Source organism: Alternaria rosae (assembly GCF_020736505.1).
Source record: "Alternaria rosae strain MPI-PUGE-AT-0040 chromosome Unknown BKA58scaffold_3, whole genome shotgun sequence".
Lineage (NCBI taxonomy): Eukaryota > Fungi > Ascomycota > Dothideomycetes > Pleosporales > Pleosporaceae > Alternaria > Alternaria rosae.
The window spans coordinates 3191835-3213493 of record NW_025763572.1 but is presented as its reverse complement, the minus strand read 5'-3'; the positions used below and the strand labels follow the sequence as shown (position 1 = coordinate 3213493).

At 52.3% G+C, this 21659-nt stretch overlaps 10 protein-coding genes across 10 annotated transcripts; 4 read left to right on the top strand and 6 right to left on the bottom strand.

The window, feature by feature from the left end:
• Positions 1-300: 300 nt before the first annotated feature.
• On the top strand, positions 301-3243 carry BKA58DRAFT_312219 (glycosyl hydrolases family 31-domain-containing protein; the record flags this gene model as incomplete). The annotated part of the gene is made up of 4 exons (XM_046167368.1): positions 301-526; positions 579-1276; positions 1330-2163; positions 2215-3243. The coding sequence occupies 4 exons, from the start codon at positions 301-303 to the stop codon at positions 3241-3243; spliced, it is 2787 nt and encodes a 928-aa protein (XP_046028257.1).
• Positions 3244-5282: 2039 nt separating this feature from the next.
• BKA58DRAFT_138404 (uncharacterized protein) lies at positions 5283-6068 on the bottom strand. Its single transcript, XM_046164531.1, has one exon. The coding sequence runs from the start codon at positions 5932-5934 to the stop codon at positions 5443-5445; it is 492 nt and encodes a 163-aa protein (XP_046028256.1). The 5' UTR covers positions 5935-6068; the 3' UTR covers positions 5283-5442.
• Positions 6069-6202: 134 nt separating this feature from the next.
• On the bottom strand, positions 6203-8001 carry BKA58DRAFT_400382 (uncharacterized protein; the record flags this gene model as incomplete). The annotated part of the gene is made up of 4 exons (XM_046171588.1): positions 6203-6520; positions 6571-7576; positions 7631-7750; positions 7793-8001. The coding sequence occupies 4 exons, from the start codon at positions 7999-8001 to the stop codon at positions 6203-6205; spliced, it is 1653 nt and encodes a 550-aa protein (XP_046028255.1).
• Positions 8002-8612: 611 nt separating this feature from the next.
• BKA58DRAFT_312103 (signal recognition particle 9 kDa protein-domain-containing protein) lies at positions 8613-9173 on the top strand (the record flags this gene model as incomplete). Its single annotated transcript, XM_046167365.1, has 2 exons — positions 8613-8684; positions 8742-9173. 2 exons carry the CDS (start codon positions 8613-8615, stop codon positions 9171-9173), a joined length of 504 nt encoding a protein of 167 aa, XP_046028254.1.
• Positions 9174-9404: 231 nt separating this feature from the next.
• Positions 9405-9752, bottom strand: BKA58DRAFT_310446 (uncharacterized protein; the record flags this gene model as incomplete). Its single annotated transcript, XM_046167292.1, has 1 exon — positions 9405-9752. One exon carries the CDS (start codon positions 9750-9752, stop codon positions 9405-9407), a length of 348 nt encoding a protein of 115 aa, XP_046028253.1.
• Positions 9753-10394: 642 nt separating this feature from the next.
• Positions 10395-11900, bottom strand: BKA58DRAFT_310657 (uncharacterized protein; the record flags this gene model as incomplete). The annotated part of the gene is made up of 2 exons (XM_046167298.1): positions 10395-11222; positions 11304-11900. The coding sequence occupies 2 exons, from the start codon at positions 11898-11900 to the stop codon at positions 10395-10397; spliced, it is 1425 nt and encodes a 474-aa protein (XP_046028252.1).
• A 235-nt stretch (positions 11901-12135) lies between these two features.
• Positions 12136-14678, bottom strand: BKA58DRAFT_138380 (PPPDE putative peptidase domain-containing protein). Its single transcript, XM_046164530.1, has 3 exons — positions 14372-14678; positions 14121-14315; positions 12136-14072 (listed from the first exon to the last, which is right to left on the bottom strand). Exons 1-3 carry the CDS (start codon positions 14396-14398, stop codon positions 12540-12542), a joined length of 1755 nt encoding a protein of 584 aa, XP_046028251.1. The 5' UTR covers positions 14399-14678; the 3' UTR covers positions 12136-12539.
• A 67-nt stretch (positions 14679-14745) lies between these two features.
• Positions 14746-17597, bottom strand: BKA58DRAFT_381340 (heterokaryon incompatibility protein-domain-containing protein). The gene has a single exon (XM_046170004.1). The coding sequence runs from the start codon at positions 17392-17394 to the stop codon at positions 15061-15063; it is 2334 nt and encodes a 777-aa protein (XP_046028250.1). The 5' UTR covers positions 17395-17597; the 3' UTR covers positions 14746-15060.
• Positions 17598-18138: 541 nt separating this feature from the next.
• Positions 18139-19601, top strand: BKA58DRAFT_455430 (uncharacterized protein). Its single transcript, XM_046174547.1, has one exon. It carries the CDS (start codon positions 18314-18316, stop codon positions 19538-19540), a length of 1227 nt encoding a protein of 408 aa, XP_046028249.1. The 5' UTR covers positions 18139-18313; the 3' UTR covers positions 19541-19601.
• A 281-nt stretch (positions 19602-19882) lies between these two features.
• On the top strand, positions 19883-21649 carry BKA58DRAFT_467937 (uncharacterized protein). Its single transcript, XM_046175083.1, has 3 exons — positions 19883-20087; positions 20142-21439; positions 21487-21649. Exons 1-3 carry the CDS (start codon positions 19971-19973, stop codon positions 21590-21592), a joined length of 1521 nt encoding a protein of 506 aa, XP_046028248.1. The 5' UTR covers positions 19883-19970; the 3' UTR covers positions 21593-21649.
• The last annotated feature ends 10 nt before the right edge of the window (positions 21650-21659 follow it).

Below are 21659 nucleotides of genomic sequence, written 5' to 3'. Positions count from 1 at the left end.
GTGAATCTGCGGAACCAATGACCCCGCCATGTTCCCTCTCTGGCCCTCGCATCGTTGCCAAGCCATGCAAGACCGACCTCCATGATGACGGTACTGCGGGGGAGCGCGCCTTGGGTGCATATCCGCCTATCCCAGCCATGCAAACGGTAAGTCTGAACCGAGATCACGATGCATGCTTGGTTGTTGTAGTGTCCCAGACTAGTACACACGGCTGCACGCGCTCGAGTATAAGAAGGCGAATGTTCCCTCGGAGGATCAGCATCCAACACGGTCCTGACTTTCTCAATACCTTCAGGCACCATGATCGCTAAAAGCCTTCTCGCTCTTGGGGCGGCGGTACCTGCATTTGCAAGTTCGCTGGTTCAACGTCAAAGCTCTTCGCTTGAAGCATGCCCCGGATACACAGCCAGCAACCTTCAGGATAACGGCTCCAAGGTTACCGCGGACCTCAAGCTTGCAGGCACCGCTTGCAATGTCTACGGTGACGACTTGACTGACCTCAAGCTTGAAGTCGAGTACCAGACTGGTACGTTCTTCACCCTTCCAGAATATCGTTCCCTTGCTAATCAATTTCGCAGCCGAACGCCTCCATGTCAAGATCTTCGATGCCGAAGAGCAAGTCTTCCAGATCCAAGAGTCTGTCTGGCCTCGCCCTTCCGATGACGAGGGTGTCAGCCCCGAGGACTCTGCCTTGTCATTCACATGGACCGACAGCCCTTTCTCGTTCGCCATCAAGCGCAAAGAGACCAACGAGACTCTTTTCGACACTTCAGCTGCTTCGCTCGTCTTTGAGTCGCAGTATCTTCGTCTGCGGACTGCTCTGCCTCCTTCGCCCAACCTATATGGTCTTGGTGAATCGACTGATCACTTCCACTTAAACACTACCAACTACACTCGCACTCTGTGGAACCGTGATGCCTACGGTACCCCAGAGGGGTCCAACCTGTACGGAGCTCACCCCGTCTACTTTGATCATCGCGGCGAGAACGGTACCCACGGTGTCTTCTTGGCCAGCTCCCAAGGTATGGACATCAAGATCGACGACTCTGAGGGCCAGTTTCTTGAGTATAACACTCTCGGTGGTGTTCTTGACTTCTACTTCCTCGCCGGCCCTGGACCAAAGGAAGTCGCAGTTCAGTACTCTGCTCTCTCTGGTCTTCCCGCTATGATGCCATACTGGGGTTTTGGATCACATCAATGCAAGTACGGTTACCGCGATGTCTGGCAGGTTGCTGAGGTAGTTGCCAACTACTCAGCTGCCGACATTCCTCTTGAGGTGAGTTCTACCATGCTACAGAGTATCCATACATCTTTGCTAACACTATCCAGACCATGTGGACCGACATTGACTACATGGAGCTCCGTCGTCTGTTCACTCTAGATCCTGAACGTTACCCTCTTGATCTCGTCCGCCAGCTCGTTGACTACATCCATGCCCACCAGCAGCACTACATCGTGATGGTTAACTCAGCTGTCTGGAGCGGCGACTACGATGGCTACAACGATGGTGCTGAGCTCGATGTATTTCAGAAGCGTGAGAACGGCTCTTTCTTCGAAGGCGCTGTCTGGCCCGGCCCAACTGTCTTCCCCGACTGGTTCCACCCCAACACTCAGCAATACTGGGACCAGAAGTTTGCTGAGTTCTTCGACCCGGCGACTGGTGTTGACATTGATGGTCTGTGGAACGACATGAACGAGCCTGCCAACTTCTGCCCGTATCCGTGCCTCGACCCCGAAGCCTACTCCGAAGAGTCCAAGAACCCGCCTGAGCCGCCGCCAGTCCGCACCTCCGCTGACGGCCGCCAGATCCCTGGCTTCCCAGCAGGATTCCAGCCTCAGTCGAACTCCAGCTCGCTGAAGACTCGCTCAAGCTCTCCTCTTAGCAAGCGCTCCAGCTTCAAGCGTCAAGCCTCCAACAACACCGGAGACCTTGCCGCGCACCCCGGTCTTCCCGGTCGTGACCTGATCAACCCAGAGTACCAGATCGCGAACGCTGCTGGCTCGATCAGCAACAAGACCCTTGATACCGACATCCAGAACTACGACGGAACATACCACTATGATACCCACAACTTCTGGGGCTCGATGATGTCGATCGCTTCACACAAAAGTATGCTTGCGCGCCGTCCTGAACGTCGTCCTTTGATTATCACCCGCTCTACTGTAAGTCTTTGCTACCTCATCATATCATAACGCAGCTAACAAGGTCTCTAGTTCGTCGGTCTTGGTACCTACCTCGGAAAGTGGCTCGGTGACAATGTCTCGGAGTGGACCCAATACCGCTTCTCCATCGCCGGCATCTTGAACTTCAATTCCATCTTCCAAATCCCCATGGTCGGACCCGATATCTGCGGTTTCGCCGGTAACACCACCGAGACACTCTGCGCACGCTGGGCAACACTCGGTGCCTTCTACCCATTCATGAGGAACCACGCTGGCGACACATCAATCGATCAAGAGTACTACCGCTGGCCCTTGACCACCGCAGCAGCCAAGAATGCGATTGCCGTACGCTACAGGCTATTGGACTACTTCTACACTGCCTTCCACCGCCAAACTACTACCGGAGAGCCCAGCTTGAACCCATTGTGGTTCCACTACCCCACCGACTCCAACACCTTCGCGATCGGATACCAGTTCTTTTACGGCGATGCCATCCTCGTTTCGCCCGTCTTGGAAGAGAACTCGACCTCGGTATCCATCTACCTCCCCAATGAAGTCTTCTACGACTACTGGACCGGCGAGCGCATCCAAGGAAACGGAAGCATGATCGACCTGACCGACATCGGTTTCGATAGCATTCCCCTGCACGTTCGCGGTGGATCTATCCTGCCTCTACGCGCCGAATCCGCAAACACGACCACCGAGTTGAGGAAGAAGGACTTCGTGCTGTGGATCGCGCCTAACGCTACTAACCAGGCTACTGGCTCTTTGTACCTCGATGACGGCGACAGCATCGAGCAGCCAGCCACATCGATGATCACGTTCTCCTACGACAACGGCGCGTTCAGCATGACCGGTGATTTTGGATACGAGACCGATTGCGTTGTGAAGAACATTACTATTCTCGGTAGCGGACAGAGCGTCCAGGGCCCTGTCGCCCTCAACGGAAGCTTCGAGTACAACTTCGGTGCTGGAGCTGGTATGCCAGAGTACCAAGGTAAGGCTGAGAAGCGCGGTCTTGGTATCGGTGCGGTATGGGGTGCTGGAATGGGCCTGGCGAGTGTGTTGTTGAACTTGTAGATAGAAGACGTAGTTGTAGTAGAGCCAGGATAAGACATGAAGCGACCAGCGCTCAAACCGTCGCACCAAATATACGTTTGAAGAAGACAACCCGCCAGCAGGCCACCTCCCACAAACCCCCCGTCATCACGTCTCCGCCAAACGGCTTTTCCCCACCCTCTTCCCCTCCCTCTTCGCCCTCATAGCCTCCGGGCTCGTAATCTTTCGTTGCGCAGGCACCAACCCCATCTGCTCATCCAACTCCCCCGCCGGACCAAGATCACCCAACAAGCTTATCCTCTGCCCCATGCCAAACGTTTTCTTCCCCCCTTCCTCCATCCACCGCTTCTTCTTCTCCAAATTGTGCTTCAGCGCCAGTCTCTTCCGTCCAAGCCACTTTTCGCTCGCGAGGAGTTGCCTCTTCGTTGAGGTCTTTTTGATAATGGTGCCGGTTTCGCCGTCGAGCGTGATTGCTGTTGCTTTCGCAACTTGTGCTGGTGCTGACGCTGGTGTTTGTGAAAAAATATAGCAGCGACTCGGCTTCACGTTCGCATGGCTGGTGGACCATTGATGCGGCGTTCCTGTTGGCGGCGCAAGCGGCAGAGGTGCCAGGTTAGGCGCCTGCAGAGGCGGGAGAGCGGGCTTATTGTGGTGGGTGGTGAGCGAGGCGAGGAAGTAGTCCAGCTACCTTTGGGTGGTGGAGAGGTAGGTTGTGTGGGTGCGAAGAGGATGTCAAAATTTTCGAGGAGCAAGATATGAGGAGGTAAAGAGGGTTGTAGGTGTCTGGGTGGGTTTTTGAAGGAGGGACGGCGTGGTTTTGATACCTTGGGGGATGACAGGAGGGATAATAGGAGTAGCAGAATAGAGGTGTAAAATAGCTCTGGAGAATACGATAGGGTTGTAGAGAGGCATGGCTTTGCCATTGTGGTGTATTGAGACGAGGTGAAAGTGAAGGGCAGCCTCGGCAGTCGCAGGGTTAGGAAAAGACCAATTCGCCAGAGTCAGCGAATGGGGAGTCAAAGATGATTTTCAAATAACAGCCCAACCCGTGTCATCGTCTAGAGGAGGGGAAGAGTTTGGAAAGCGTCGCAGGGCAAGTGCTCGGAGGTGCGATTGTTCCGGTCAATCCGACTATCTATGTTTCCATATACATGCTCTCATCTATCCATGGTCTAGGCGGACATGTCTTTACCCACTGTCGATGTAGCTTTCGTGTCTGTGCAACGCTGGCAAAGAAGTCGGTCCAATACGCATTCCATGCCGCTCGCTCACTTTCCCTCTCAGCAGTATGAGGAATGGCAAAATATCTTTCAGATATGTCGATATTCTTCTGGATGCAGAAGCGCAAGTTCGCGATATCGGCGACCACATCTCTACTGACGTCCACCTATGTCTCATCTGGTCGGGCTATTGATTCCGAGTCTCCTTCCTGAGCTTTTAGATGATCGTCCAGTGGGATGGCTTCAAATGCGCAACCGGACCAGGGGGCATCTTCGAAATTCAGATATCGTTGGGGATTGTCTTCGGGCATATAAGACGGAAGTCTACGTTCACCGGCACATGTCAGAACCAGGAAGATGTTAGCCAGAGTAAGCGACAGATTCGGGAGGCCAAAGGGCCAAAGTGAGACGTCCTTCTGCGATGCCTCGTTCTTTATCCTTTGTACCAGGGGCTTGCGCTGTTGCCACATTCTCGTCGTCAGTGGTCCCTGGGACTTGGGCGGTGTAGGCCACTCTGGTTCTGCGGAGGCCGGCTCTTGCAATCGATCGGAACGCACGTATTGCCTGGTTGTCAGGTTGCGGAGTACCCACTCTGTCTCCGTGGAACGCAGATTTGTCCGCCTGAGATCTCGCTCGATCTTCTCCCGGTCATTTAGTGGAATCTCCATCTCATATTTCATCGACTTGATGTCACTCGGTCTTGAGCGTCGATATCTGTAGGAAGGAAGGAAAGAGAGCAAGACGCCAAGCCATATCTGGCAGGCAACTGAAGTGTTCCCATGTCCAAGATTGGATTGCAATCTTCCACGGTATTTTTGGGTGCCCACGACGGTATTCAATCACATCTTCCATCATACCATAGTTGTGCCCTTGCTCAGCGGTGAAGGCAAAGTTGTAGTGGTGAAAGCCAACCTTCTTGCCTGACCAGTTAATCTGGTAGTTCCGGTGAATGCGCTTCAAGAGCATTGGCCACAGGCGAGCAGACGAAAGGCCCAAGATATCAGGTCGTCCAAGGCTTCATCTTGAGCCTTGCTGTGTAGCAGCTCGCTATTGTAGAGATCAAGGTTGAGGACGTAGTCCTTGTGAAGCAGAACATAATCGAATATTTCGTCAATGATTTCGTTCGGAAGGCGTTCGAAGAGGCCTCCAGCCGGGGGGTGAAAGTTTTGAATCCGCTGCGCATCTGGCCTGGGTTTTGCGAAGGTATCGTAAAACCAGGTCTCGTCTTTCGATTCGAAAAACGAGTGAAGTTTGCACCTGTATTGGGTGAGCGGTTGGCGTTGATTGAGCTCTGGGCAGATGAGCCAGTAATTATATGGAAAACACCAAAATTGAATGAATGGCATGGTCTGGGAAGTGTAGATGGATTCGAGTGGGTTGAGCGATCTCGACTGCCCTTTGTTGAAGTGACGCTGCGCCGCAACACAGACTTAGCCCAAAGCGGAAGGAACAGCCCGTATACCCGCCAAACAGACAGCATTAGCCGAAACATAGGATTTTGGAAGGCGAGAAGAAACTACCATCTAGTGTTGCAGCTGAACTTGATGTTCGACTTCTAGCAGCTGCTGAGGCGGGTACATCCAAGTTTTATTGGTTGTAAGAAACGATGAGATGTAGCCTAGAGGTATCTGCGGTAATTGCCTACTCAACACCCCTCGACCCCCGCTGCCACATCAATATCTCCTCCGGCGTCCCCGTTCCCGGTTTTGGCTTGCGAAATGTGCGCGTCGCACCTGCTCACACTCAGCCGCTGCTCAACCCTACTTCCTCCTTCCATGTTTCGCAATCAAGCTTCTTGACTCACCACACAGCCAGATATGCGGCCCGGCCTCACCGTCCTTGAGACCATGATCGTTGATGATATGCTCGATCTGTTTTGCGCGACCGCGGTTGGCGCTCAGGGTGGTGAGGCTTTCGGACCAGCCGTATAGGAAGATGGATTTGTTGAGGTGGCCGAGTTCGGCGGCGACGGCGGTGGCGACGCTGGGGAGGTTGTCGGTGATGGTGCTGACGTTGGGAGTTTTGACGGTTATGGGAAGGGCGAAGTTGGAGGGTACTTCGTAATCGGAGAGCGCGGCCTAGAGATCATGTTAGCTTATATCATGTGTCGTGATGCGATTCTACGTACCCATGCGTCAACGAGCTCTTTCGGCGACCACGACTCGCAGCCACCTTGTCGAAGCAATAGATCCGCTCTTGTCTTCTCTGTATCAGTCGCCAGAGTTTGCACTATCAAGTTCATCTGCTCGACAGCTTCGCGCGTGCACACCATCGGATGTGCTCCAATAGCAGGGTATAGATGTGTTGGTAGCAGGTGTTCTTGGGCCTCCTCTTCGATCTGGGCGCGCACTTCCTTTGGATACCAATCCAGTATTGGACATGGCTTGTGAGAGATATCGGAAATGAGGGCGAGTAGAATAGTGCAGTCGATGTTCAATGTATCGCTTAGAGCGCGTGATCGATCGATAAGTAGGCGCGGTAAAACAGCGTCTATGGAAAGGGCGGGCGGTATGTCTTCACCACACTGTACTATCGCACCTGTGGCGCGTATCTTGTTGATGATCATATCGATGGCTGGTGTTTTTCCAGCAGAGATTCGTGTCAAGACGAAACGCACCTTGGGCGGTCGACCGCGAATAGGGTTTGCGCGCGCAGCTCTTGCAAGACCTCGGGCATTTCGTACCACGTCGATTTGTTCTTCATCGTCATCGTCATCTTCGGGGGGAGGTGGCATGTCTTCATCATCGGAGTCTGAGTCGTTCACCCAACCTAACTTGGCAAGATCGAAGAGAATTCTCTTTTCCGACACGGTTGAAACTCGTATCCACTCGGCACCCTCTTCGGCGACGATATCGACGAGCGCAGAGGTTTTGTTCTTGGCTTGGCTTCCTTTCGCCAAGCTGACTCCTTTTGTTGTAGACTTGCCTGCTGGAGCTTTGTGCCGGTCCCAGAAGAAGTATTTGCGGAAGCTCTGGATTCCCATTGAGCGCTTTGCTGCGCCCCATAGTGCCTCATAGTAGAGGAGATTCGAAGAAACGATATAGTGCCGGGCCTTTTCCTCATCTATAGTCGACCCCGCGATCTTCTGCAGGAAGGCTAGCTCGTTGTGCATGTCATTCCGAAGATTTCGGTATCTAGTACAGTTAGTCATGGTCTGAGGCTGCCGATCCAATTACGAAGCAGCTCACCCCTTCTCAGACGAACCTCCCCTGGAGGCATACGCTATGCTGTACACTGTCAATGTGAAAGCAAACCCACCGCGAACACCTCCAGGGTCATATGAGGTACGCTCTGGGAAGGCGGAGAACCTTCATGTAGGTTACTATATCATGACAATCGCATAGACGTACTCAACTGGATTGTAGACCTTCCCGACCTTTTGCTTCTCAAGAACTGCCGCGATATAGGTCTCTACCTCGTCATTGAGATGGTTGCCACGTGCCACTAGCTCTTGAATTGTAACTTCGAGCTCAGCCCTCGGGATGGGCATTTTGCCGTCAGCCGGCTCTTCTTTCCCAAGACCAATCTGGCTGAAGTCTTGGGTGATCGACTCTGCCATGATCACCTCAGATCAGGAATAACCTGAATAGGCCTGCAGACTACACTATGAGAAAACGAGCAAATCGGAAGGTCTGGCGACAATATAGGCTCCAGAGTGTTCAGTCTGTTCCCTGTAGGAGGTGTGGTGGTGCCACTGTTGTGGTGAGTCTGGTACGTTTGATAGTGCACGCTGGCTAGCTGGAGTATGGCGTAAAGAATGCGAAGGCTCTTTGATTCCAATGCGCTGGCTTAGAATCCAGCGAATACGTCCTCGTCCTATTCAACACCCGGCGTCCGAGAATTGTTCCTGGTGAGTAGTAGTCCGGGGCGGTGGAGAGTTGACGGGAGGGGTAGATTTGGATTTTCGAGATGAGCCTTGACTCAAGCACTAGTCTGGCCGTGGAAGGTTCGAGGGTGGCGCAAGCATCAAAGTGCTGTTGCCTGATAGGTCGAGTCTCGTGTCAGCCCTTTTCTGCATGCTGGGTTCCTGTCGCGTGGTACCTGGATAGAGTCGCGATTCTAGTCTGGCCCGACGATTCCCCGACCGACCCCGCCAAAAGTTGCCCGCATACCGAACCCACGCACCGACCATCATCTCTCATCTTCGACCTCAGACACCCTCAATTCACCATGCCCTACTTCGCGACGAGCCAGGAATGGTACGAGCAGTCGTCGCTCCTGCTCAAAGCGCGACCGACATCCGTATGCCAAGCTCCACTCCACGCACGCACGCGACCCGCCTTCTAATCGAGCTACTAGACACGCATCACGTCCAAATACTCGGTCCTCAAGCCCACAGCCTCCAAGATCAAGAAGCGCCAAAAGTACGAGGAGAAGAGAGCCTCGAAGCCCACAGACACAGCGCGCGCATCCTCGCCACCGCCGCAATCGCAAAATCCCGAGGACGTCACCGTGTTCTTCACGCTCAAGACGTACGACCCCGAGTCAGGGACATGCCTACAATATGAGACCAACAAGGGCGCTGAAGTCGGCAGACTGATCGGAAATCTGGGGAGGCTGGGAAGGCACATGGCAGCACTGCCGGAGACAACGGATGATCTGAGCATGCCAGCTGGCGGCGAGGCCACATCCACACAACAGGTCGACGAAGGCGGGGACGTGAAGATGGGCGGCGTCCCAGCGGCTGGTGCAGGAACAGGAGGCAAGAAAAAGAAGAAGGGCAAGAAATGAGTAAGAGCATATTACGACTATGAGATATTGCACGCGCCGCGCATAGCATTCAAGGCGGACGAAGACACCGCGACGCACGCCCACGATACCACGAGGCTCATAAGCATATCGGTTGCGATTCAATGACTGATACAGGACCGGGGCATATAGCGCGGCCAGTCTGCGAAATGAAGATACCCAATTCCCCATCCAGAATGCCCGTCCGTGAACTTCTCACACCTGCCGTCCATACTAAAACTTTCTAACAGCAGCAGCAGCAGCAGCAGCAGCCTCAGCGTATGAGGCACGCTTCGAATGCTTCTCCGTACGCTTCTCCGCCTTGCGCTCTTCTTTCTGCTTCTCCATCCGCTCCTTACGCTCCGCCTCCTCCTGCTTCTCGGTCACGGTCTTGCCGATGAGGGTCCACTCGTCCTTGTCCAGCTCGTGCAGCGCTTCCTCCTTGTCCACGACTTCCCAGTTGCCGCTGTCGTTGGCGCTCGACTCGGTTATATGTAGACCGGCGTTGTTGGTACGATGGAGGAAGTCCTCGAGGTCTGACTTTCGGCCTTGCACTGCATTGGTGGGGATGCTGGAGGACATAGTAGTAACGTAGTGACTAAAATAGTTTGCTGAGAAGTGTTTTATGACTTCAGTGAGTGATTGTAGGGTCGAGAGAAAGTGTAAGAGCTTAATGTAGTGAGCGTTCGACGATAGTGCTCTACTTGGGTCCTGCGAATGGTTAGGGTGCTGTACTGATGAGAAGCAGGAGGTATATGTACCGGCCAGTCGCAATCACTTCGATTCTGTATTCTCAGTCCTCGATCTTGGCTCAGACGCTGCAGTGAATGTCGAATGTTTCACTGCACAACCATCCGTGCGTTGCAATGCGCCATTGAAAGGCGGCGAAATATGTTCTTCCGACTTGAACCATGGTTCTCACATAATGGGCGCGCGCGCAAACGGACTCTTGGTCATATTGATTGTGGTATTGCATGTCACAACTCCGAACGACGCAGCTAATCGGACCGCACTCGAGAGTGGGTGGTCGATTAAGTAATGCCTGTCCATCAAACCATTTGTAAATTGTCTGATGCTCTACTGCGATGGTTCTCCTACGCTGCTCTCACTGAACGAAGAGAGATCGATCCACTTGCAGTATGCACTACCCAAGCTCAGGTTCGAAGTAATGATCATAGTGTAAGCTATACTGGGATGACCGCATACTGGATTGCATTCGCAGCCTTAACCGTTAACTCGCCTTCCTCCCCAAACGTCCCAGATAGTAAAGCCAGCGCGTAGTACATGCCACGGCGGCATATTGGAGGGTGTTTGGAACTCTCTAGGCGTATGATTGAGCCAGGCTACATGCCATTGCTGCAGTGAGTCGCCCCTCCGCTCGCGCATAATCTCCTCCGGATCGCACACGGTGCCTGGTTGGAAGTCGCAATGAATAAAAGGGTGATCACCATTGGTAACTTGCTCCAGGAGCTCCGGGAAGGTCTCGTATACGTATGCGTTGCGGAGTCTGCGCATGCGCCAATCGGGCTGTGGTAGAAGATGCCGTGCGTAACTCAGGTCCATGGCAGTTTGCCAGGCGGCATCTCGCTGTATGATGTCGAAGACTCGCGTAGTCTCCTCTGGGGCGGAGTCGCATTCGAAGGTTAGCTTGAAAGAGCCCTCGGGCATACCCAGGGAGGGCAATGTAGATGCTTCTGCCATCCACTTCGCAACCGCCCTTGAAACGTAGTTGGAGTCAAGACGGTCGCCTTCCAAGTCTCGCCCGCCTGGCATATACCGTAATATTTTGGTTACAGGGAACGCGTTTGCCCAGAGACTGACACGCCTATGAACGCGCAATTTTGGGTGCGCACGACAAAATGGTATAAACCCCCTGCCATGGCATTCTGGGAATGAGATAGACTCTCGGTCCTCGATGGATTCGATCTGTCGCACGCTCTCACGCGTCTCGATGCGGAGAGACCGAAGGAAACGTATTGCGCATGCTGCTGCTGACAAGGAGTGTTTCACAGTCCCGACACGATTATTAGTCTTGGTTATGTCGACTAGTTGCTGAAGTTCGCGATCGAATGTAGCCACAAGGTCGTGCCTATGATGGTCCCGGGCGCAATAGCCATACTTTCCCTCTTGAACATGTGGGAGTCTGCCCTCGTTAGGCGTCAACCAGGGTACGGGATTCACTTCTCGGAGACTTCGGCGTTGGCGTTCCGAACGCTTCCCGTCCAGTTTGGGGTGGTGCTTGCGGTCATACAAGAGATTCAGAGTGAAGTGAACAAAGTCGCGGTACGTCGAAGGTGGCTCTCCCAAGGTGTACGCGCATCCACTTAGTGTGCCCAGTTTTGAAAGGATCGGTGAGAACTGTGGATACTTGAGGGATACCTCTTTCTCGATTGCTCCAGTCATTAGCCGCGGAGCTTGGACATTGAGTAGATCGAATCTGAGGGCGTGTAATTTGATGAGCGCTCTGTGGAACATATACGCATGCGTTTGCATGGCATTCGTGCAGGTTGTTTGGAAGACGATCTTGTTGAGCTGCAAGGCAAGGCCTCGAAGCTCCAGTGCGACCACACGACATGTATACGTCAACGACAGATCGACAGGAAGCTTGTTGGTTTCGAAATTATATACCAGGCCGTCTTCGTTGAACAGGTAATAGTGATAGATGAGATCTCGAAGTTCCCTGGGGAGGCGAAAAAGGCGCGACTGAAGCTGAGGGTTCAGAAGCGGCATAGTGGACGTCGTATCGCGCTGGACTGCAGATGGTGGAGACTCACAAGACAGTCTGTCGCGGAGAGATAGCAGATCTTCATTGCCCATGTCTTATGTAATTATGAAAGATGTGTCGAACGTTGTTGCCGTGATGAAGATATACATATGGCGGTCAAGTGTGACTCATCAGCAACAGAGCCTGTCAAAGCCGCATCGAGCGTAGTAGACCAAAGACGTGTCAAATACTCTGAAAGGACGTATTCGGTCATTCGTAACGGGTGTTGACCGCAGCCTGTAGGTTACCTCTATATACCGCGGTACGGTGACTCCAGCTCTTTGTAGACAGTAGGAGGGATCGCATCCGAAGGGCGGTTGTAGTCATCATCGCACATCGTGTTGGCAAGATGGAAGCAAAGAGTGAGCAAAGTCCACGATATGGGTGAGCGGATTGAGCCGGTGATTATTGCGATGTACATATGACTGCAATCAGCGTGAGTACGAAAATTTTGTAGTGGGCGCATTACGAATGCGCACGTAAGATTGAAGGGTACCATGGACTTGTAATGGCACAACGGCTGGCGAGTCACCTTCATCAACCCACATCGCAGTATTATAGACAAGTCGCTTTGTGCGCTTCTTGATAACTCTTATTATTACATGCTATACCTCCAACAACCCCTTCACCTCCTTCACCATCAAGCTATCCTCACCAGCCTTCGCTTGAACCTTCCCTATCGTACCCGCAGCATCCATTACCTTCCACGTATCCCTCAACTCGCCCTGCATATCCGCAGCATACACCAACCAACCAACACATATGACACCCATCTTCTGGTTTTCGCTCCACTGCTCTTCAGTGCCAATATTTTCCAGTAGCGACGCCAGAAGCTCGCCTTGCTCCGCCTCCGGTAGCTCCGTCTCCGAAGATAAGGAGGCTGACGGGTTTGCGCTGTGCTTCTTCATGCGTACTTGTTGGTTCGAAGATGCCATGTTCATGGCTAGACTGAGAGCTGAGGCTTTGAGCGCGGGGTGCTTCTCGTCGAGGAGAGCGGTTGTTAAGATGGAGATTAGCGTTGATGAGAGCGGTGGAGAGAGGAGGTGTGGTATGAAGAGGGGTGATGAGAAGAGATTGCATGCGAGATGCAGTGTTGTAAGTCCAAGAGGGTAAGGCGCGGACTCGCCGAGCTTGTCGACGTGGTCCAGCAGATGGTGTATAGTGGCAGGTGTGCCAGTTGCTCCCTTGTGTTCTTCCGCAAAGAAGCCGGCCACGCGGACGTCGGTCAAGGCCACCCTGAGCAGATCTAAGGCCGTGAACAGAAGCTCTGGTGGGAGTACTGAGGTGCTGTTCCTCAGGAAGTTTGCGAACTGCGGAAGATCTCCCAGAGGTGCTTCTATGGCCCCAGATTGTTCGCGAGTCTGTATAAAAGACACGACTGACGAAACAGCTGGCTCCTTTCCTGCATCTCCCATCTTCGCGACAAGCTTCTCCAGTGGCGGCACCTTGGTGAACTTGACAGGCCTTTGACTCTGCCGTAACAGCATGGGTGTGCTTTTCTCGAGATGTGGGTGCGCGGGGAACGCAGCATTAACCAGCATCTCCACGTTGTTCCGCAGCTGCCTCGGATCAGCTCCACTCCACTCGTCTCGCTTTTCGCCTTTGAGGTATGTTATGAATGTTGGGGTTGCGCGAACGTTCGGGTAGCGAGTGTTGATGGAGCGATCGGCGTGGCTGAAGTCGATTTTGATGAAGACACATTTGGTGCCAGTCTCGGCGGCGAGGTCGTCGTACGGTTGGTACACCAACTTGCATGGCGCGCATGTGGAGCTCGTGAAGAAGATGATGGCGCAACGGTCTTTCGCGAGATCGAGAAGGCGGTCCACATCCTTCAGTGCTGTTATGTTGTTGACCCTGCCTGTGTTCATTTCCAAAGCACTACCCCCAGAAGAGACCCCATTGGATGTATTTGCGCTCGACGTTTTCGAATGGGCTTGCGGTTGTACCGGCTGCGGTGTGGGCGCTTGAACGATGGGTCGCATAGCGGCGTCGATTTGCGGTTTGAGCATCTGTCCGAACGGCGTGTTCAAGACGGTCTGTGGGAGGGAAGTGATGTGACCTGGTATTCCTTTGCCGACAAGGAACATGGCGAAGTCGTTCGAGAAGTTGTTGCAGTTGTGTGCGAAAAGATCGTAGGACTGGCTGGTGTTAGCATAGCCACAGCATGCATCCAACAGGCACCTTACCTCAGCAGTATATATCTCCTTTAGAGATTCTAGGTACTCTAATATGACCTCCATAGGGAGCGCAGTCTGCCCAAGGTTGATTACTTCCATCGGCCGGCCATGGTGAGTGGTGCCCGCCCGACATGTCTGCACGCCTGATCCGTAGTAGTATTCTATGCCGTCGAGTACGATTGAGGTGTGATATACGGCATCGATCTATTCGAAACGATGTGTCAGCAGAAGCACCGAGTATCAGAAGATATCTGGCTTACCTGTATGCCCAAGAATTGCCGCGACATGCTTCGTGCAAGACCCTAGATGCCGTCAGCTCTGAACACGTCTAAACAGCGCCGCGAAAGATCGCGCATGTACATCTGCTCCAGCCACTTACTTGAGAAAGGTCATACACATACAGTTGGACGTCCATCTTAGAGAAGGTTTTGCAACGGCTGTAACAATGTCTAGGTGGTAACACGCTTCGTGGATATGTGCAGGCGTTGTTCGGGGCGCTTAGATAGATAAGAAGATGACGTAGAACATTCCGGAAGGCTGACGAACGCTCGGGCGACGCGATCCGCAGTCATCGCGCTAGCACCTGACATCACACACGCGTCGCGCTTTTGCCAATCTACCAATCTCTATCATTTGGTGATCTGAAATTACAATGCCTTCTTGCAGAGATACCAGCGTTTTAGCGCCCACTTTTTCCCATCAGGGCAACAAAAAGACTGCAATGCAGGTGACATCTGGACGACTATGACAATTGCATCAGGGTCCGACAATGAAGAATCAATCGTTAGCAACGCTGCTGTCGTCGGAGCCGCTGTCATTACTGCAATCATAATGACGAACGTGAACATCACGAGGAATGATGAACATCAGCTGCATTCAGATCATTTGGTGGGGATTTTTCAATGCTCGACCTGACCTTAGACCAAAGCAACGAATCGAGGTATGTTTTCTAGACCAATGTCACCTGCTGCACCTTCCTAGTCGCGAAGAACTCATCATCCAGGAAAAGATGATCCTTCTCCCTTTTGACCATCCGATCTTTCATCAATGAGCAAACTGAAACTAGTGGTCCACAGTACTCATACGCATCACCCTTTGGCCGTAGGATAGCAGGCATGCATAAACCTTTCAATGCCCACGCACAGTCATTCTCTCCATGTGTCCGGCTCATGACGTTAGTCTCTGTATGCTTCAAGAAGCACACCATGATTTGCCCTGTGGAAAGAAGGCAGAATCTCGGATCTGCTAGGCGGAGAATCGCGTACAGCAACTTGGGGTCGCGGCAGGGGGTCTGGAAGATGATGTGCTTTTGCGTAATACTCGAACGGTTGAGACCATCGAGGGCTTCTTGGGGGATATCTTCACAGATATCGTGATAGCGTCGAAGAAGTTCTTGCATGCTGTCAAAATTCTTGAAGTTGGAGGGAAGCAAGTCCCCCTGAGCATCTACTTGCTCATTCAGCCAGAACTTAAAGATCTCGCTCTTGGGCTTGCCGGTGATTTGAGACGCTGTTTCGAACAACTCCTCGTCCAAGTACTTGAGATGTTCGCCCATAGTTTCGCCTGGACGATCTGTGCAGCTACACTTAACAATTTCCCCAAGAAAGGTCCCCTCTAGGGTAAGACAACGTCCATCTTCCGAGAAAGAGTGGGGGTTTCTGCCTTTGGAAACAGTGATATGCGTGCTGAGCTGACCCGTAAAACTTGTCGCGTGTGCTGTCCAGCTAGGACAGTCTGTAGATTCATGACTCATAGTGCATTCAATGATCTCCAAATCACCAGTGCTCTCGATGATGTATCGTGTGTATGCCTGGGCTACTTGCTCAACTGGTAGGCTGTAGTCGGGGAGCAGTGATCTAGGCAGTTCGTGGTGGTTTAAGAAGCCCAAGATACCGTAGAATCGGTCTACTGGATTGGTGCACCGCCTATTGGACAGTTGCTGTAGAAGATGGTTCAGTCGCTCGCCTGGTGATAGGCGCGTCAAGCCTCCCTCGGCGTTGCCAACGTATGATGAACCGTGCCATTCCATTCTTACTTCATGCAAAGTGATCAGAGTTGCCGCTTGGCCCACTGTGGCAAAGACGAGGGCTTTCGAGTGCTCGTTCATCAAATGGGTTTCCCGCAACAACCGCATCACCGTACCAATAAGATGCTGCAAATCTAATACAAAGCTCCCAAGAAGTGCGATCGGTGTTCTGGGATTCAAAACGTACTCCTGTATGATCCAAACTCTTGTAAGGTAGGGTTGACTGAGGAGACTTGCTAGCTGTCGTGTAAACCTGTTGAAAGGCGCATGTGCGTCTTCTGATGAGAAGTGACCATAGATCTGTGTATACTGCTGGAACATCATGTCCATCATAGGGCCGGGCTCGAGCACAAACCCCATCGCTCGCAGTCGAACGATCGTCCTTTCTATGACCACTTGACGCTGATGTGCAGCAAACTGCTCTATCAAAGGTGTATCTGGAGCTCTCCTCGTAACTCTTAGTTTGCCAGCAGTGACTTCGCCGTGGTAATAACCTCGTAGTTCGTCTGAAGGGGGATGTTTGAAGGAATCTTGTACACCGTAGTCTAAGCCTCGCTTCAGTACTTCTAGATCAAAGTCTTCGCTGAGGATCTTCGACGGCAACCCCATCCAGATCCATACCCGACTCGCCATCGAATATATGTCGCCCATCCGAGGTACCTGTTCGTTTCTCTCGTTTAAATCGTTCTGGTTGATGCAGATAGCGTCGATCCAGAATCGCGCAGGCATGGTAGCGGGGCCGGTCACTTTGCCTATAGATGACCCGGCGACTGTTTGAGCATTTCCTGTGTTGTAGAGTGTTTTGTAATCTAGGTGCTCGTGGTGCGATAGGAAGTTCGTTTCGTATTTGCGGGTTGTCTCCAAGAAGTCGTGGAGGTTCTCCGTTACGTCCAATCGTTGGCCGTTCACAACAATGGTCTTCTTGTATGTAGAATCGCCCCAGACGTATGACAGCACATGGAAATCAAGCGCATCAGTAAGCGGCACTTGCTCCATAGTAAGTTTGAGCTTCCCGTCCTGCATCGCAGGATCGATAGTGATTAGTCGAATGTCAGGGCCTTGAAGTGGATCATAGCAAAGAGTTTGCATCTCAGCAGCCTCTGGCGCACATTCGTCGGTGTTTTCGTCATTGTTGTCGAGGTCTGCGGATTCTGAGATGTCGGAATGTGGTGGGTCATCGACTGGCCGCTTGTCAGGGGCAGTGGAGGGTTGTGATCGCTGAACTCGTGTATCGTTTTCTGATGTGTTTACGTCCATAATGAGTGATAGTCGCGCAGATGTTTGGTGAGGCTACAAGATAAGGCAAGTGCTGTTCACAGCCACGTTTCCACGACAAAAGACTCTGAACTTGGTGACGTCGCAGCTTGCGAAAACACAGCTTGAGGAAACGGGAGGGGTCTCTTGATGGAGGAGGTATAACGAGATGTTGGGCAAAGGAACGAATTCCAAGTCCTGTCAGCTTCAGCGCTGGAAAACGAGGAGGAAAAGGCTCATAGGAGCAGTGCGCAATCTCACAACCGGTCACGAGGACTTAGGCAGCCATTCTACGTATATACCTGCAGTCTTACCGAACGACGTAAGCAGCATCTGCAGCCTGAGTGCCCCAAAGGGGGCTGTGATATATAGCCAACCGGTGTAGATTAACCCCGCAGCAAGGCTGCGCTCGGGCTGTGAGAACGCTGACACAGCTAAATGCTGCGACATCACAGACGTGAGGTCTGGAAGGCTTCGGAAATATGCAAACACCTGATACATCTGGTATACTGATATCAGAGACGGAGCCAAGGGCACGTTCTAGAAGCCTTGGTGATGGCGCGGATGCGCTGCCTGATCCAGCGTACCGTACGGCGCAGGGGGCTAACAGAGAGATCGTCATGTTAACCTTTCACATGGCGTTATCCCTACGTTTGCTTGCTAAAATTACAAAGACACTGCGCTAGGTGCGATATAGCGATCTCTTTGTGAGCAAAATCCCTCTTCGCGCGCTACAGTATTAAGAGCACTAGATTGTTGCTCGGCAATCTGTCCGAGGTTCAGACTCCCCGTCTGCTCAGCCGTATACAAACAGTCGTATGTTTTTGACCCAACTTTTTAGCCGACCTTTTGCGCAACCAGACTTGCCGCCGACTCTATTTGCGCATGCATGGAAACGATAACGCCGTAACACCAGTCCCTCATGCACCCCTCAACACCATGCAATCACTTCAACTCAAGCTACCTACAATTCGCCGGAAACATCGATGAATGGGTGCGCAGGGGACATTCTTACACACTCGAAGGATATAAACATAGCTATGGTGAAGCCAGATCCATCTGGGACGACTTTGTGGAACACGTTCTGGAGTTGATGTCCGAATGCCCTGACTACGCGGATACTATCAAGGAATTACCGGACAGAGTTGCGCGCTGGCCCCTGAGAGGATGTCACGATCTGTTGCGACTAAAGGACGCACATCTCCAGCCATGGCTCATCCTCGATCATGCTGAGCTCGAGCGCTTGTCAGACATGCTACCGAGCTTCTCGGAGACCGAGCGACCGTACGAGAATACGTGCTATGACTATTCAGCAGCTGCTGTGGCGCTGCAGTTCTTCGCTTCCTGCACCAAGATGATGCGATCTTCCGTCCGTAAGATTATTCTTAAGGAGAACGATGTGTCGGTAGCACAACTAGAATGCCACGGTCGAGGTTTCGTTCCAATATGCCAAGAAAATACATCACTCCGCATTGAACGCCGCGTCAGCCTGTGGAAAGCCGTGTTCTTGGTTTCTCCACGCCGCCATCAAGAGTACATCAAGAAGTATATCACAGCGGCAGAAAGTGACCAGGACAGCAGTAACTTTCAGGACGATCTTTTGCGCGCTTATACTGTCACAAAGTCGATAGGAAAATGGGTGACTGAGGCAATGGCTTTACAATCTCTCGGGATGCCGGAAGGTTCGCATACGCTTGTACTAGAGGGGGACTCCATTCCGAATCACACAGCCAACGTGTTCCGAATCGTACAGCGGGATGCTGCATGGCAAGCTGCACTGGACATATGTTACTCCCTCGATGTATTCGAGTTCAATCCTTCGTGGCTGAGTAGGCGCCTTCACCAGGCTTTTGCCTTCAGCGGGCTGCCTGAAATGGTTTGTACGCTTTCCACGGATAGTGCTCCAGTCAGATGTAACTTCCCATTGCACTCGCCGTTCGATCTCGATAGCAGTGTCCAGGAACTACTTGAGAGATCAGGAAATCTCTCAGGTCATAATCATAGATGGAGGTGGGCGGAGGATTGGGGCACACGGTGGAGCAGACACAATCCGTTAGAATTCCAGACCGAAGCACCGTTGCCTCCGTGGCATATGCTTCGCTGGCGGCATGTTCTGCAACAGATCCCTCCTACGTACTTGAGGCGGTAGCAAATCGAGTACCTTCGGCACGCGGTCACCCATATCGATTACGGGACGTGATGCACACACCTCATGTATTTCAAAAACCGAACGGGTCTGGAGACTACATTAGGATAAAACAAGCAAATTACAAAATCTGGTGTTAATGTAGTTACTCGCTAGTAATTTCTTTTGCTGTGATGGCTAGTACACTCACTGTCTCCTTGCCTGCGTGGTCCATCCCTTCCGGTACAACACCATCACGGTAGCGTGCCCGCTACGAAGTCGCGACGCGGAAAGTGCGGGGCGTGGCCAAAGCGCACGATGGATGTTGACCCGCCACTACCTACAGAAAGGACGCCATCACACCGCCATTTCTCTACAGATGAGATCGCATCCGATGTGCATTACCAGCTTTTCTTGATACCCAAAATAGTTACCATCATCATACCATTGAAACATGTCTCACGTGTGGTCAGTCCATGCCCCATATTGGCAGAGCCCCAATCATGCCAGTCAATTGGTGGTCGACAAAAATCGTGTTTCTCGTGGTATTGTACAGCCGAGACCTGTACAAGTAAGCTGTTGCGCAATCGGTTCTTTTACGAAACGAGACTGACGTAAGAAGCAGGAAAAGCTCAAGAGCATACCAGATGCATTGCCGGCGCTAAAACTCATACTACATGAAGAGCGCCGGAACAGCCTCAACTTCTTCACGAATACACATGGCGTTCGAATCGAGCGCCATGCTATTGCGCATACTAACGGCGTTGTTCAGTACTTCACCATCTCGGAACCAGAGTCAGATGGACACATAGGCAGGCATAGCATCGTTACACGATGGAAGTCCATCAACGGCGAACCGGAGCTCGATATCAAAACCGGTGGAAGTACTGAGTGGATGTGCATGCCTGCCAGATCGTGGCTGATAAAAAGATATGGCGGCGATGTCACTCGTCGCGACTTGTTGGACGAGTGGTTCGATCGTTATCACACGTCGTTTCGATTCATGGACCTTCCGCGTGAACTGCGGTTTATGGTCTTCGAGGCATCGATAGGGCCGGTGTTATGGCCTGATCGTAGAGTCTCTGAAGAGTCGGAAGCAGCTCCGAATGCTGGCTGCCGTGCACATGATGCAGCACCTGCATCACATCATGATCAGAAAGAAACACTACTTGACACATCTGTAGAAGAGGCGCAGTCAAACGTCAACACTTGGCCCAGGGGCATGTCCATCGACGCGCCAAGATTGAGAGACAAAGTATCTTGCCATCACCCACTATCAAGCCGTCCTTACGGATCGACCCGCGAAGCTACCCGTTGGATCAAAACCCTACTGCTCGTCAGTAAAGCATTTGGTTCCGAAGCCCAGAAGACAATCTGGGAAAGCACAACCAAGAAATTCGGCAACATAGCAACTCTGACCAGGATGATCCCCCACCTTGACGCCCTCCCATTCAACACCCTCCGCCGGGTATCACTCACATTCAGCGATCGTGCATACCTCCGTCTCCTCGGATACAAAACCACCGCCGAACTGGCATTCGCGCCACTTCCCACCGAAAAAGCCAACAGCTTGAGCGCTCTGACTTCCATCAACAGCATCGACTACCTCGACCTCCACTTCCAAGCCCCCCTTCCTTTCCGATTCTTTAGCGGTAGAATGCATCCCGTTACGCAGTTCAAACTCGATCCTGTCGTCATTCTGTGTCAGAAAGTGTGGATTGAGTGGTTTCTCACGCTGTTGTATGAGAAGTTTGCGCAAGGGTATCAGGAGGGTAGTAATGTGCCGATGGTGAGTGTTAGTGGAGATGTAAAGGATAGTACGAGGCGGGAGTGGGAGCCGGTATGGGGGGAGTTTAAGCATGGAGTGAGAAGGGACTTTGCGCAAAAGGCGGCAGAGATCAAGGCTACGCCTGCTGCCACGTGGTAAGTATACTCGCTGTCCATCGTTTTGTCGCACTAATGTTGCTTAGTCCACCGATTTGCTACTGCGATAACCCGTGTGCTTGGGTAGAAGCCGCATTGCCGAACCCCGGTTGTGGATGTGAAGTTGTTGCCGAGTTTAACTGCAGGGGTTAGCTCAACATGCGGAGTATATGATAGACATCATCTTGAATCACTGAGAAACATGCCGCCACGAAATGTA

What these genes read in the sequence shown, in the direction of transcription:
- BKA58DRAFT_138404 (XM_046164531.1), bottom strand. Translation starts at nt 5,934, where the DNA reads ATGTTTCGGCTAATGCTGTCTGTTTGGCGGGTATACGGGCTGTTCCTT.
- BKA58DRAFT_138380 (XM_046164530.1), bottom strand. Translation starts at nt 14,398, where the DNA reads ATGTCGCGGCAATTCTTGGGCATACAG. An exon ending in GGCAATTCTTGGGCATACAG is followed by an intron (nt 14,316 to 14,371) that starts GTAAGCCAGATA and finishes CGTTTCGAATAG; the next exon opens with ATCGATGCCGTATATCACAC. An exon ending in AGGAGATATATACTGCTGAG is followed by an intron (nt 14,073 to 14,120) that starts GTAAGGTGCCTG and finishes AACACCAGCCAG; the next exon opens with TCCTACGATCTTTTCGCACA.
- BKA58DRAFT_381340 (XM_046170004.1), bottom strand. Translation starts at nt 17,394, where the DNA reads ATGGACGTAAACACATCAGAAAACGATACACGAGTTCAGCGATCACAA.
- BKA58DRAFT_455430 (XM_046174547.1), top strand. Translation starts at nt 18,314, where the DNA reads ATGCACCCCTCAACACCATGCAATCACTTCAACTCAAGCTACCTACAA.
- BKA58DRAFT_467937 (XM_046175083.1), top strand. Translation starts at nt 19,971, where the DNA reads ATGTCTCACGTGTGGTCAGTCCATGCCCCATATTGGCAGAGCCCCAAT. An exon ending in TACAGCCGAGACCTGTACAA is followed by an intron (nt 20,088 to 20,141) that starts GTAAGCTGTTGC and finishes CGTAAGAAGCAG; the next exon opens with GAAAAGCTCAAGAGCATACC. An exon ending in GCTACGCCTGCTGCCACGTG is followed by an intron (nt 21,440 to 21,486) that starts GTAAGTATACTC and finishes AATGTTGCTTAG; the next exon opens with TCCACCGATTTGCTACTGCG.